The sequence below is a fragment of the Nerophis lumbriciformis genome, linkage group LG03 (genome assembly GCF_033978685.3).
Source record: "Nerophis lumbriciformis linkage group LG03, RoL_Nlum_v2.1, whole genome shotgun sequence".
NCBI classification, from domain to species: domain Eukaryota; kingdom Metazoa; phylum Chordata; class Actinopteri; order Syngnathiformes; family Syngnathidae; genus Nerophis; species Nerophis lumbriciformis.
In genome coordinates, this window is record NC_084550.2 from 62,557,181 (window position 1) to 62,569,692 (window position 12,512).

The following is a 12,512-nucleotide window of genomic DNA, read 5'->3' on the forward strand; positions in this document are numbered from 1 at the left end:
CGAACTCCAGGGAGCAAAGTCGAAGAAGGCACGAGTTAGCAGCCGTCACTTTGTTAAAAGTTTGTTTGATATACTTTTAACGTTTAGTAATTCCCATTTAAGTATTATTTATCTTGTTTATTTTTGCTATGAGTTTTTCGTAAACCAACTCGGCGGGTCTAAATTAAAAGAAAGAAAATGTGAGCATGAATGAAGCTTTCGGCACATATCGTATTTTTCGGACTATAAGTTGCAGTTTTTTTCATAGTTTGGCCGAGGGTGCAACTTATACTCAGGAGCGTTTTATGTGTGAAATGATTAACACATTAGCGTAAAATCCATCCATCCATCTTCTTCCGCTTATCCGAGGTCGGGTCGCGGAGGCAGCAGCTTAAGCAGGGAAGCCCAGACTTCCCTCTCCCCAGCCACTTCGTCCAGCTCCTTCCGGGGGATCCCGAGGCGTTCCCAGGCCAGCCGGGAGAGATAGTCTTCCCAGCGTGTCCTGGGTCTTCCCCGCAGCCTCCTACCGGTCGGACGTGCCCGAAACACCTTCCTAGGGAGGCGTTCGGGTGGCATCCTGACCAGATGCCCAAACCACCTCATCTGGCTCCTCTCGATGTGGAGGAGCAGCGGCTTTACTTTGAGTTCCCCCCGGATGACAGAGCTTCTCACCCTATCTCTAAGGGAGAGCCTCGCCACTCGGCGGAGGAAACTCATTTCGGCCGCTTGTACCCGTGATCTTGTCCTTTCGGTCATGACCCAAAGCTCATGACCATAGGTGAGGATGGGAACGTAGATCGACCGGTAAATCGAGAGCTTTGCCTTCCGGCTCAGCTCCTTCTTCACCACAACGGATCGATACAGCGTCCGCATTACTGAAGACGCCGCACCGATCCGCCTGTCGATCTCACGATCCACTCTTCCCCCACTCGTGAACAAGACTCCGAGGTACTTGAACTCCTCCACTTGGGGCAAGATCTCCTCCCCAACCCGGAGATGGCACTCCACCCTTTTAGCGTAAAATATCAAATAATATTATTTATCTCATTCACGTAAGAGACTAGACGTATAAGATTTCATGGGATTTAGCGATTAGGAGTGACAGATTGTTTGGTAAACGTATAGCATGTTCTATATGTTATAGTTATTTGAATGACTCTTACCATAATATGTTACGTTAACATACCAGTTGGTTATTTATGCCTCATATAACGTACACTTATTCAGCCTGTTGTTCACTATTCTTTATTTATTTTAAATTGCCTTTCAAATGTCTATTCTTGGTGTTGGCTTTTAGCAAATACATTTCCCCCAAAAATGCGACTTATACTCCAGTGCGACTTATATGTTTTTTTCCTTCTTTATTATGCATTTTCGGCCGGTGCGACTTATACTCCGAAAAATACGGTACACAACTTTGCGCTCTATAGTTATATTTTGAAAAAGACGAGGAAAACCATGCATACTCGAAACGACGTGTGCAACAACAACAAGGCAACATGACCAAAATGTACAGTGAGCTGTGATCACTTCTCCATCTTCTTTAACAACCGGCCAGGTCTTCAATGGTGTCTCCGTTTATCTTAATGAGTGGTTAACATAATGGGGAAGATGAAAAACAGTGAATCTAGGCTATAGAGTGCTATTTGCTGTTTGTTTACGACGACGGTTCTCGCAAGACACAAAGTTAAATTATAAAATGCTACCTTAGAAAACGATGCATGATTCATCCGGGAGAGTCCTGATACTACTTTCCTTTTTTCCCCTCATATCTGCTTTTAGCGGTAAAATCTCAGCTCCTTGCGTACTCCCATCGTTTGCTCGCTGTTTGCTGCACAGTAGCCATATTGGTTTGACCACACCTTCCGTTCAAAAGTCACATGACTGAATACAGGCTATTGCCATTGTGTAAATCTGGCGCTGGCGATGCATAGCTCCACTGTCCGTAATCTGCAGTTAACATTTTACAGTCTACGGTGTGTTCAAGAAACATAGGACTTTTCACTGTTTGGACGAAAATTGCCACAAATTCGGTTGCGTTATTTTAAGTTTATAGGTTGCGCTTTCTGAATAATTATTCGCACTCTCAATGACATGTTCATCTGAAAAAAAACTGTTACACAGGATTTTTCTTTGCATGAACATAAATATAAAAAACAGCTTGAGTGTCAAGGACGTCTACTATTATTCTGGTCAAACAACCAGGGGAGATTGAGAATTTACACAGTTTTTTGGGTTTTTTTAAGAGAAGTTTGGGTTTTATACCGATACTTCCTTTACAAGGATTTACTATTGAGAGATAGAGACAGCCAGAGGTCTGCTCTCTCCAAGAGCTTATCCAGTTATAATTATTCTATCAATTAAACCAGGGCTCTCCAAACTACGGCCTGCGGTCCAAGTGCGGCCTGCGAGACATCACGAAAGTAAATAAATAAAATGATAAATGGGTTGTACTTGTATAGCGCTTTTCTACCTTCAAGGTACTCAAAGCGCTTTGACACTACTTCCACATTTACCCATTCACACACACACTGATGGAGGGAGCTGCCATGCAAGGCGCTAACCAGCACCCATCAGGAGCAAGGGTGAAGTGTCTTGCTCAGGACACAACGGACATGACGAGGTTGGTACTAGGTGGGGATTGAACCAGGGACCCTCGGGTCGCGCACGGCCATTCTTCCACTGCGCCACGCCGTCTCTAAGTAATAAGGAATCTTACTTACAGGGAGATTGCATTCATTTTTCTGTCGCTATCCAGTGGACAACATGAGTTTTTCAGGTCAATTACCTTTATTTATGTCTTGAATGAACCTAAGAGCATCCTTCACCTATATGACCCAATGCAAACAACCTTCCCTAGTCATGGTGCAAAAAAAAAATAAAACCAACACAAAACTACAACAGACATGGTCACCGAATATTGTGGATCTTATAAAAGAAAAACATCCATTTACCATAAAGGAATTCTAAATTACACCCATTTAAATCCATTAGGAGTTTGCATGTTCTCCCCGTGACTGTGTGGGTTCCCTCCGGGTACTCCGGCTTCCTCCCACCTCCAAAGACATGCACCTGGGGATAGGCCCCTCCCACCTTCAAAGACATGCACCTGGGGATAGGTTGATTGGCAACACTAAATGGTCCCTAGTGTGTGAATGTTGTCTGTCTATCTGTGTTGGCCCTGTGATGAGGTGGCGACTTGTCCGGGGTGTACCCCGCCTTCCGCCCGAATGCAGCTGAGATAGGCTCCAGCACCCCCCGCGACTCCAAAAGGGACAAGCGGTAGAAAATGGATGGATGGATAAATCCATTACAAAGCATGATGGGGAAAAATGCCAAACACTACAAATGCTTGATATTTCTGATTGATCACAAAACTTTAAGGAGGTCATCAACGGAAGTAAACAAAGTAGGAGTCGAACTTACACATACTCTTAATATCCAATTATAATTATATTATAATATATTATATACATTGTATTAAAATAAATAAATATATATATATATATATATATATATTAGTTAAATGCAGTCGCCTTTCGGTCCTCGACCAAATTTTTTTTAGCCCAATGCGGCCCCCAAGTCCAAAAGTTTGGGCACCCCTGAATTAAACTAACGCTTGTCTTTGTGTGCAGACAATGTAGACCAAGGCGGTGTGGACCCCAGTAGCAGAATCCCAACCAAAAGCAGGTAGTGTACAACCACAACCATGTAGATTAATAACTACAGTCTAATATAAGTAATAGACATCTTTTAACGTTAGCTATCTGAGGAGCATGACGGCCCTGCTGGACCCAGTCCAGATAGAGGAGAGGGAGAAGAAGAGGCTCAAACAGATGGAGCAGCAAGTAAGAGGCGGATTATACCGTCTTGTTCATTTCATTGCAAGTTCAATGAGCTAAGCTCCGCCCTCTCCTCCTTTTCCTCTTGCAGAAAGCAATAGAGGCTCAGCTGGAGGAGCGTCGCCAGCAGAGAGCGCTAGAGGAGGCCAGGAGGAAGGCTGAGGAGCAGGAGGATGAGAAGCGAGTGATGACGGAGTGGAACATGCTGCACACAAAGTATCAGGAGGACACAAACCAGGTCAACTAGCAACACACGCCTGCATCAACGAGTCACTACCACTGCATTGTCATTTTGTTTATTAAACCGGAAAGATTCAAAGCAACAGTCATTTGTAGGGATCGACGCCCATATTTGGCATTTTGACATATATCGATATCGGCCTTCTTTTATTGGTATTGGATAGGGGTGTAACGGTACGTGTATTTGTATTGAACCGTTTCGGTACGGGGGTTCCGGTTCGGTTCGGAGGTGTACCTAACGGACATATTAAGTAGCGTAACGCACGTTGTGTAAACAATGCACACCGAGGCACAACACACGGCATGCTAGCAGCTAACGGGCTAGGATAGACTGACCATACGTCCTCTTTTCACCGGACATGTCCTCTTTTGCGGAGCTGTCAGGGCGGAGTTTCTTAAATGCCTCAAATGTCCGGCATTTTGAGTTAGAGTTGCGTGTATTTTCAATGTGCGTTCAGGGTTAAGAAGGGGTTAAAAACAAAACAAATTGTGCGTGCAGCAGCATTGGCGAGGGAGGGGCAGAGACAGAGAGAGAGAGAGTGTTATGATAAACGCGCATGCGTCGCCAGGCTCTGCTTTTTATCCATAGATTTATCACGTTTAATGTTTTATTATCTATAGCAGGGGTGTCAAAAGTGTGCCCCGGAGGCCATTTGCGGCCCACAGCTAATGTTTTAAAGGCCCACGGCACATTCTAAAAACACTATTAAAATAAACAAAAACATAACAAAAGTGAAATAAAAAAGCTTAAAGGTTAAATGTCATTTAGAAAAAGTTGCAATGTTGACTAATAAAACAAAGCTGGTTTTTTTCTTTTCCAACTGTCATTGCTCAAAACATAATATTGAATCAAAATCAATGTTATTATGAATTATTGACCTATCCAAGGTTCCCATTACTTCACATCAAATATTCCACTAAGAAAAACATTTTTGGTGGAAGATTTTGCAAATTTGGTAAATAAATAACCCAAAAATTTATATTTTGTTGTTTTCTTACTGTACTGAAAATGAACCGAACCGTGACCTCTAAACCCAGGTACGTACCGAACCGAAATTTTTGTGTACCGTTACAGCCCTAGTATTGGACAATTTTTTTTACATCAGCAGATACAATATGTACACACTAGGGTTGTTAATTATAAACTGATGCAAACAGATATCAGGTTCGAGGAGTGGCCAGTTCGGTTACAGCCCCCTAAATTGATAAGATTCAGCTGTGAACCCTTAGGTTAATCGAGTGTAAACACATCAACCGGTTATCACGCCGAACTAGAAATCAGTTGACGTTTTTTGTCTTTAAAACAACACGAGAGCCAGGGTTGTCCGTGAGAAGAGTCCCAGGCTTGTTACGTTACTTAACGAGACGAGAATAGAGGTAGATACATGACAGTTTATCTTTAAAACAACGCAAGAGTCACGGCTGCCCACCAAGTAATTACCCGCACGACACGGACCGCCCCTTTCCTGTACCGTCAATATTGTAACATCCCGAGTAACGGCAGCTCGGACAGATTCCTAGTTTGTCTTTCTTTATTTCACAAAATGCAACGTTCTCGCACAACGGGCTCAATCTCCGTGTCTCGCTCTTTTCCGGCAACTTTCCTTTGCTTGGAGTGATGTATGAAGAATCCATACAAGTAGAAATGCTATGGACGACTTGAGGACTAAATGGCACTGCGGTTAAAAAATTAAAAAAAAGCATTATTCATAAATGGAAGGACACTGTAGCACCTGCAGTGAGCAAATTTGTCCAAAAGTTGGCGCCAAAGCACAAACAATAAAACACCCTGACAGTGTTTGTGCTCTTTTTTTTTTTTTAAAACATTTTTTATTATTGCAGTCAGCAAAAAAAAATCCATAAATTAGCCGCTCCGTTTTATAACCCGCAGGGTTCAAAGTGTAGGAAAAAATGAGCGGCTTATAGTCCGAAAGTTACGCTACATGAAAGCTTTGTGAGCGGTTGTGCCCAAAGTCGTGTCCTTTGGCAGGACACCTCACCCACCTGCTCCCAGTGCCACCCACACTGGTTTAAATGTAGCGGTAGATAATGGGTTGCACTATGTAAAGCGCTGTGAGTCTCTAAAGAAAAGCGCTGTACAAATATAATTCACTTCACTTCCTGGGTGAGTGAAAGGACACGGCTTTACATTGATCGTTAAGTGGTTCTCCCCTCAACCGGGTCTATTTCAAGATCGAGTGACAGTTCAGAAATGAATTGTGTTTGGATTTAGATCAGAGTAGAAGACGTCCGCATACAATAAACCAGTGTTTCTAAACCATAGGGCCAAAAAAAACAATTTTTTTTTCAGCTGTGGTCCATATGGGCCGCAGCGGTCCTCAGTTGTAATACACTTTTCCACCACTTGTGGCAGTAATGGCAATCTCAAACAAACAGAAGAAATCTGGAGTTAAAGTCATAAAGATGTTTTTTAAGCGCACAAATTATGACTAAAGTAGTGAAGCTGTATTTTTAATTGAACTTTAATTATATTGACAGTTTACATAAACATATTTATTGTTAATTTAGTTTGTTTATTTTAGCACTTCATAGTTGTATGTACATTAGGGGTGTAACGGTACACAAAAATTTCAGTTCGGTACGTACCTCGGTTTAGAGGTCTCGGTTCGGTTCATTTTCGGTATAGTAAGAAAACAACAAAATATCAATTTTTTGGTTATTTATTTACCAAATTTGTAAACAATGGCTTTATCCTTTTAACATTGGGAACACTATAATAATTCTGCCCACGTTAATCAACATTAAACTGCCTCAAGTTGTTGCTCAGATTAAATAAAATGACAAAACTTTTCTTCTACATATAAAAAGTGCAACATTAAACAGTTTCAAGTCAACTCATCATGCTTAATTTATTACAGCATTTGGGAAGCCTGTAGTTGATTTTTATTATGTAAATGTTATATTTTTATTAACATGTGATAGCAGGGACCCTGCCATTCCAAACTAGGCTGCTGTATTACTAATGATTAATGTAACTATAGCTGAAAAAATTGTACAATCGCAATAGGAGAGACTATTCATCCCTGAACACTATGGAGTTCATGTAGGCTTAATGATGCAGTTACATTATTATATCAACTATCAGAGACAGAAACTCTGATAATGTCCTTTTTTTGCTGCTTCAACACAGCTCAATCAACACAGAAAAAGGTAAAATGAAATAACAGACAGACAGGGCTTTGCTGTCCGTAACACACACACCGCAAAATGAGCTAACGTTACGCTAAAAGCGAATTAGCCTTCAACTCAAGCCAGGACTGCGAGCGAGCTGAATTGCCTTTTATATTTCTAGAAGGTTAACGGGCTCATAGTGATGTTACTAGTAGTTGACTGGGAGGTTTTTTATTATCATTTGGGGAGAGTCAGCTGCCTGATGCTTACCTGCTAAACGCTAAGCACTGACTCCATGCGCTCTGAATACGCACTGCTGATTGGCTGTTACCGCTCTGTTTGTAACCAATCAGATGGTTGTGTGGGTGGCACAATGCTGGGTGCTGTGTAGAGTCCTGACAGAGACAGAGGCAGAAGGAAGCGGAGGCGGCTACTTAATATATCCGTGTGGAAACTCGTTCGGTACACCTCCGAACCGAAACCCCCGTACCGAAACGGTTCAATACAAATACACGTACCGTTACACCCCTAATGTACATGTATTTTTTTCATTTTATTCTATTAGTCCCTTCTTATGCAGTATATTTGATTACTTAATGTTATAAGCAGCCTGACCTAAGCCTAAAGTGTGTGTGTGTGTTTGTGTTTAAAACATGGCATCATATCATTTGGTGGTTGTTAACCTGGTAAATAAATGTAATTATTGAATACAGTTCAAATCAAGAGTAAAATTGCTAAATCAGTGTTAATATTTGTATGTAGTGGAAATGTTGGGCCCCGAGGTCAAAAAGATTTAGAACCCCTGCAATAAACAATAATCCCAGATCAGACGGAAATGATTGATTTAAAGAAGAAAAAGTAGGGGACTGAATACCAGCTTGTGGCACACCCTTTTGGATTCAATAGAAGATAACCAACACACGCTGCACAATCAACATGAACACCACAACTGCACGGTGGCGACCAACACAGAACAATCAACACGAGTCGTCAACAACGACAGAATAAACACAACTGTGATTGTGTGTTTTTGTGTGTCAGGAGCAGCCAAAGAGGCACGAGGAAGGAGCGAATGAGTCATCAGAGCTCAGTGGTGAGGAACATGGAACTGACTTTGTTGACTAAAAATGTTTGTCTTAGTTATCGTCAAGGACCTATTTTCCCCTGACTAAAACAGGTCTTGCTGAGAATTTAGTTTTTGAGATGCTCCACAATAACCTTTTTAAAAGTGGTTTCAAGACAACTTCAAAGATACTTTATATTATTGAGGAATTGAGTTGACTAAAACTAAATCAATTTAGATGACTAAAATATTACAAACAAGTCAGATGAAGTGGTTTGGGCATCTGGTCAGAACGCCTCCCCGGGGAGGTGCTTAGGGTACGTCCAACTTGATCTCGCTTCAGGTGGGACTTGCCTGGCGGCAATCGAGGCAGACTTGCAGTTCCAGAGGAAAATGGCATTACACCGGCCGGTGGGGGCCACTCCGATGGCAAGTGGTGTTTACCACAGGGACAGAGGACAGATAACAACAACCTGGGTGTGTCACGGGAACCGGGGCTTGTTAAAAAAAACTGTGTCTGGGACAAGCGTGTCGGACCGAGCCCCTGTCGCTCAGGTCCTGGAAGTCCTAAATACCTGGGTGGAAGCAGGTCCAGGATTTTATTTATAAAGGGAAATGCTAAAATATGTGGTAGGAGACCACGGGGAAGACCCAGGACACGGTGGAGAGACTATGTTTCCCCGGCTGGCCTGGGAAGGCCTTGGGATTCCCCCAAGGAAGAGCTGGACAGAACAGCATCAGCAAATAGGATATGTACAAATATGATAGCAAATAAGTAGTTAGTAAGAACTGAACTGGGCAAGAAAGCATTTAGGTTTTCAGCACTGAATGCTTGGAATAACCTAGAATGGAATCTTCAACTTCAAACCCTTGTTACATGAAATGAGTTCAAAGCTTCTGTGAAAGGATTGCAGTCTACCTTGCCTGTATGCACATGTGTTATGTGAGCAAGTTTTAATGTTGTAAAGTTGATGTTTTATGTGTTGTTTACTGTTTTTAATGTAACCTTACTGCTGCCCTCTTGGCCAGGTCTCCCTTGGAAAAGAGATATTTGATCTCAATGGGATTTTACCTGGTTAAAGACTAAATAAAAAAAGTTAGTGTTGCGTTTCGACCAGTTGTTCCTCCCAGGGAATTCAAGTCGCTGGTCGCTCCCAAGCTCTTTACGACACTTAAAGCTGAGTAGAAGAACCACCAGAGACAGAATAGGTATTTTGTAATATATTTGCAAAGCTTTGTAAATATACTGAGACCAGTCCAGCATAGAACATTCAATCGCGCAGCTAAGATGGTCTGCCCTACAAAAATGGAAACCTCCTATTCTATAAAGTCTCTCTCTCTCCCACCCTCGCAGTCTTGTCCCTCCAGCCCAAACACATGCCCATTGTCCTCCGCACCTGGACATAAGAATAGATAAGAAGAAGGAGTATCTCTCTTTCTTACATTCCATATTCAAGATTAGCACACAGTATTTGCAGACAACCAAAAGACCACAATTGGAAGAAAAACACTAGCTGTTTTGTAATATGATTATGAAATAAAAGAAGTAACACTTAAATTCGGATATATGTAAATATCTGCCTCCGACATTAGTGACGTAAATATTAATGACACAGAAAGGACAATGAACATTATTACACTACAAATGGAGCAATACAAATACCAATAGGAATAGCACTATTGATAATTAATAATAACAATAATTACCTCTGTTATCAACAATACATAAATGTAATGATAACTAGAGATACAAAAGAAAGCATATAAATTGAGGGGAAGAAAGAGAAACGAACTGTATTAACCTTGTAGATTGTTATAGTACCAATAGATTAAGCTTTGTCAGTGTGCCGTGTGTTACCCAGTTTACCCTGGGGGATAAAAGACATTTTCGTCAAAAGACTGACTAAAATTGAATTTAAAAACTGCTGTCAAAATGAACATAGTTGACGGTTACTAAGACAACATTTTTTAGTCGACAAAATGAACACTGAGTCTGTGTGTGTTGTGTTGTGTATCAAGATGGCAGATTGGAGGAGAAGAAAGAAACCGTTGTACGGACAGGTAGGACATGATCACTTGATTATTCTTGTATTATTGAACCTGTCAATCCAACCCAAGTGTGTGTGTGTGTTTAGAAGCACCTTCTCCTCTCAGAGAAGACCGTGTTCACACTGCATCAAACTGCAAGAAGCAAGGAGGCGGCGGCCATGACAAAATGCGTGTGCCCGAAGGAGGAGGCAAAGATTCATATGAAGATTTTGCTCAGACAGACAGGAAGAAGGAGAAGAAGAGAAGGCCTCAGTGGAACACGCACAGGTAACAAAAACACCTGCGCCTTGCTAAAGGGAGCCCGTGAGGCCAGGTACCTGTAACCAGGTCTCTGCACGTTCTATCTAGGCCCAGCCAGCCTTTTGTTCCTGCCTCAGAGCGCTACCCGGTCCCGCTGCAAAGGAGCCGCCAGGAGAGTCGACTGCGGAGGCAGGAGGAGCTTCTCACTCAGCAGGAGAGGAACTGCCTGTCCAGGAATGGGCCTCCTGCACCTCCTCCCCCTCACCACCAGGGGGCCCATCCCTCTTCCAAAGCGTCCCAGTCTAAAAGCAGCAAGGTGAGCCAAGTATGATCCTATTCATAATAAACACTGCTAAATGTGGAACTGAACATTAATATTTTTGTACAGGCAGCACTTTTGACACACTAGGTTATGAAGTTACACAATCATTATTATTTCATACCTGCCAACTTTTGAAATCAGAAAAACCTAGTAGCCAGGGTCCAGGGGTCGCAGGCCCCGGTAAGTTCAGGACAAAGTCCTGGTGGGGGGTTCAGGCTTTGCCCCCCCCCGACGCAAAATGATTATTAGCATTCAGACAGGTTAAAATGTTGCTAAAACCATCACTTTTCTATCAGTCACAGTGACTTTTGAAAACAAAAATATTACAGCAAAAATCACATGGGTTGATTGACATGTTTATTCTGTAAGCTAACTTCAATAGTTTTAAATTATTTTGACAGTTAATGCCAGTTATCCTGTCAACCTTTCACAAGACTTCAATTTGTTAATTCAATCAATCAATCAATCTTTATTTATATAGCCCTAAATCACAAGTGTCTCAAAGGGCTGCACAAGCCACAACGACATCCTCGGTACAAAGCCCACATACGGGCAAGGAAAAACTCACCCCAGTGGGACGTCGATGTGAATGACTATGAGAAACCTTGGAGAGGACCGCATATGTGGGTAACCCCCCCCCTCTAGGGGAGACCGAAAGCAATGGATGTCGAGTGGGTCTGACATAATATTGTGAGAGTCCAGTCCATAGTGGATCCAACATAATAGTAAGAGTCCAGTCCATAGTGGGGCCAGCAGGACACCATCCCAAGCGGAGACGGGTCAGCAGCGTAGAGATGTTCCCAGCCGATGCACAGGCGAGCGGTCCACCCCGGGTCCCGACTCTGGACAGCCAGCACTTCATCCATGGCCACCGGACCTGTGCCCCCCCCCCCCCCCTCAAGGAAAAGGGGAGCAGAGGAGAAAAGAAAAGAAACGGCAGATCAACTGGTCCAACAGGGGGGCTATTTAAAGGCTAGAGTATACAAATGAGTTTTAAGATGGGACTTAAATGCTTCTACTGAGGTAGCATCTCTAATTGTTACCGGGAGGGCATTCCATAGTACTGGAGCCCGAATAGAAAACGCTCTATAGCCCGCAGACTTTTTTTGGGCTCTGGGAATCACTAATAAGCCGGAGTTCTTTGAACGCAGATTTCTTGCCGGGACATATGGTACAATACAATCGACAAGATAGGACGGAGCTAGACCGTGTAGTATTTTATACGTAAGTAGTAAAACCTTAAAGTCACATCTTAAGTGCACAGGAAGCCAGTGCAGGTGAGCCAGTATAGGCGTAATATGATCAAACTTTCTTGTTCTTGTCAAAAGTCTAGCAGCCGCATTTTGTACCAACTGTAATTTTTTAATGCTAGACATAGGGAGCCCCGAAAATAATACGTTACAGTAGTCGAGACGAGACGTAACGAACGCATGAATAATGATCTCAGCGTCGCTAGTGGATAAAATAGAACGAATTTTAGCGATATTACGGAGATGAAAGAAGGCCGTTTTAGTAACACTCTTAATGTGTGATTCAAAGGAGAGAGTTGGGTCGAAGATAATACCCAGATTCTTTACTGATTCGCCTTGTGTAATTGTTTGGTTGTCAAATGTTAAGGTGGTATTATTAAATAAATGTCGGTGTT

At 42.5% G+C, this 12,512-nt stretch overlaps 2 protein-coding genes across 5 annotated transcripts in view; one reads left to right on the forward strand and one right to left on the reverse strand.

Moving 5' to 3' along the window:
- The window catches only part of ip6k1 (inositol hexakisphosphate kinase 1), a 101,310-nt gene that overhangs the window by 80,730 nt on the left and 8,068 nt on the right, over positions 1 to 12,512 (reverse strand). For 2 of the 3 annotated variants that reach the window (XM_061940873.2, XM_061940869.2), the window contains exon 1: positions 10,623 to 10,757. The exons of the other annotated variant lie outside the window; for it this stretch is intronic. The gene's annotated coding sequence lies outside the window, so the exon portion shown is untranslated. Of the gene's footprint in view, positions 1 to 10,622; positions 10,758 to 12,512 lie in introns of those variants that run through there. 3 annotated transcript variants of the gene reach the window in all.
- The window catches only part of ccdc66 (coiled-coil domain containing 66), a 47,127-nt gene that overhangs the window by 28,897 nt on the left and 5,718 nt on the right, over positions 1 to 12,512 (forward strand). For both annotated transcript variants that reach the window (XM_061940862.2, XM_061940861.2), the window contains 7 exons: positions 3,615 to 3,669; positions 3,743 to 3,827; positions 3,913 to 4,059; positions 8,235 to 8,286; positions 10,276 to 10,317; positions 10,392 to 10,572; positions 10,654 to 10,861. In XM_061940862.2, the coding sequence (XP_061796846.2) occupies positions 3,615 to 3,669; positions 3,743 to 3,827; positions 3,913 to 4,059; positions 8,235 to 8,286; positions 10,276 to 10,317; positions 10,392 to 10,572; positions 10,654 to 10,861 (770 nt within the window). The remainder of the gene's footprint in view (positions 1 to 3,614; positions 3,670 to 3,742; positions 3,828 to 3,912; positions 4,060 to 8,234; positions 8,287 to 10,275; positions 10,318 to 10,391; positions 10,573 to 10,653; positions 10,862 to 12,512) is intronic.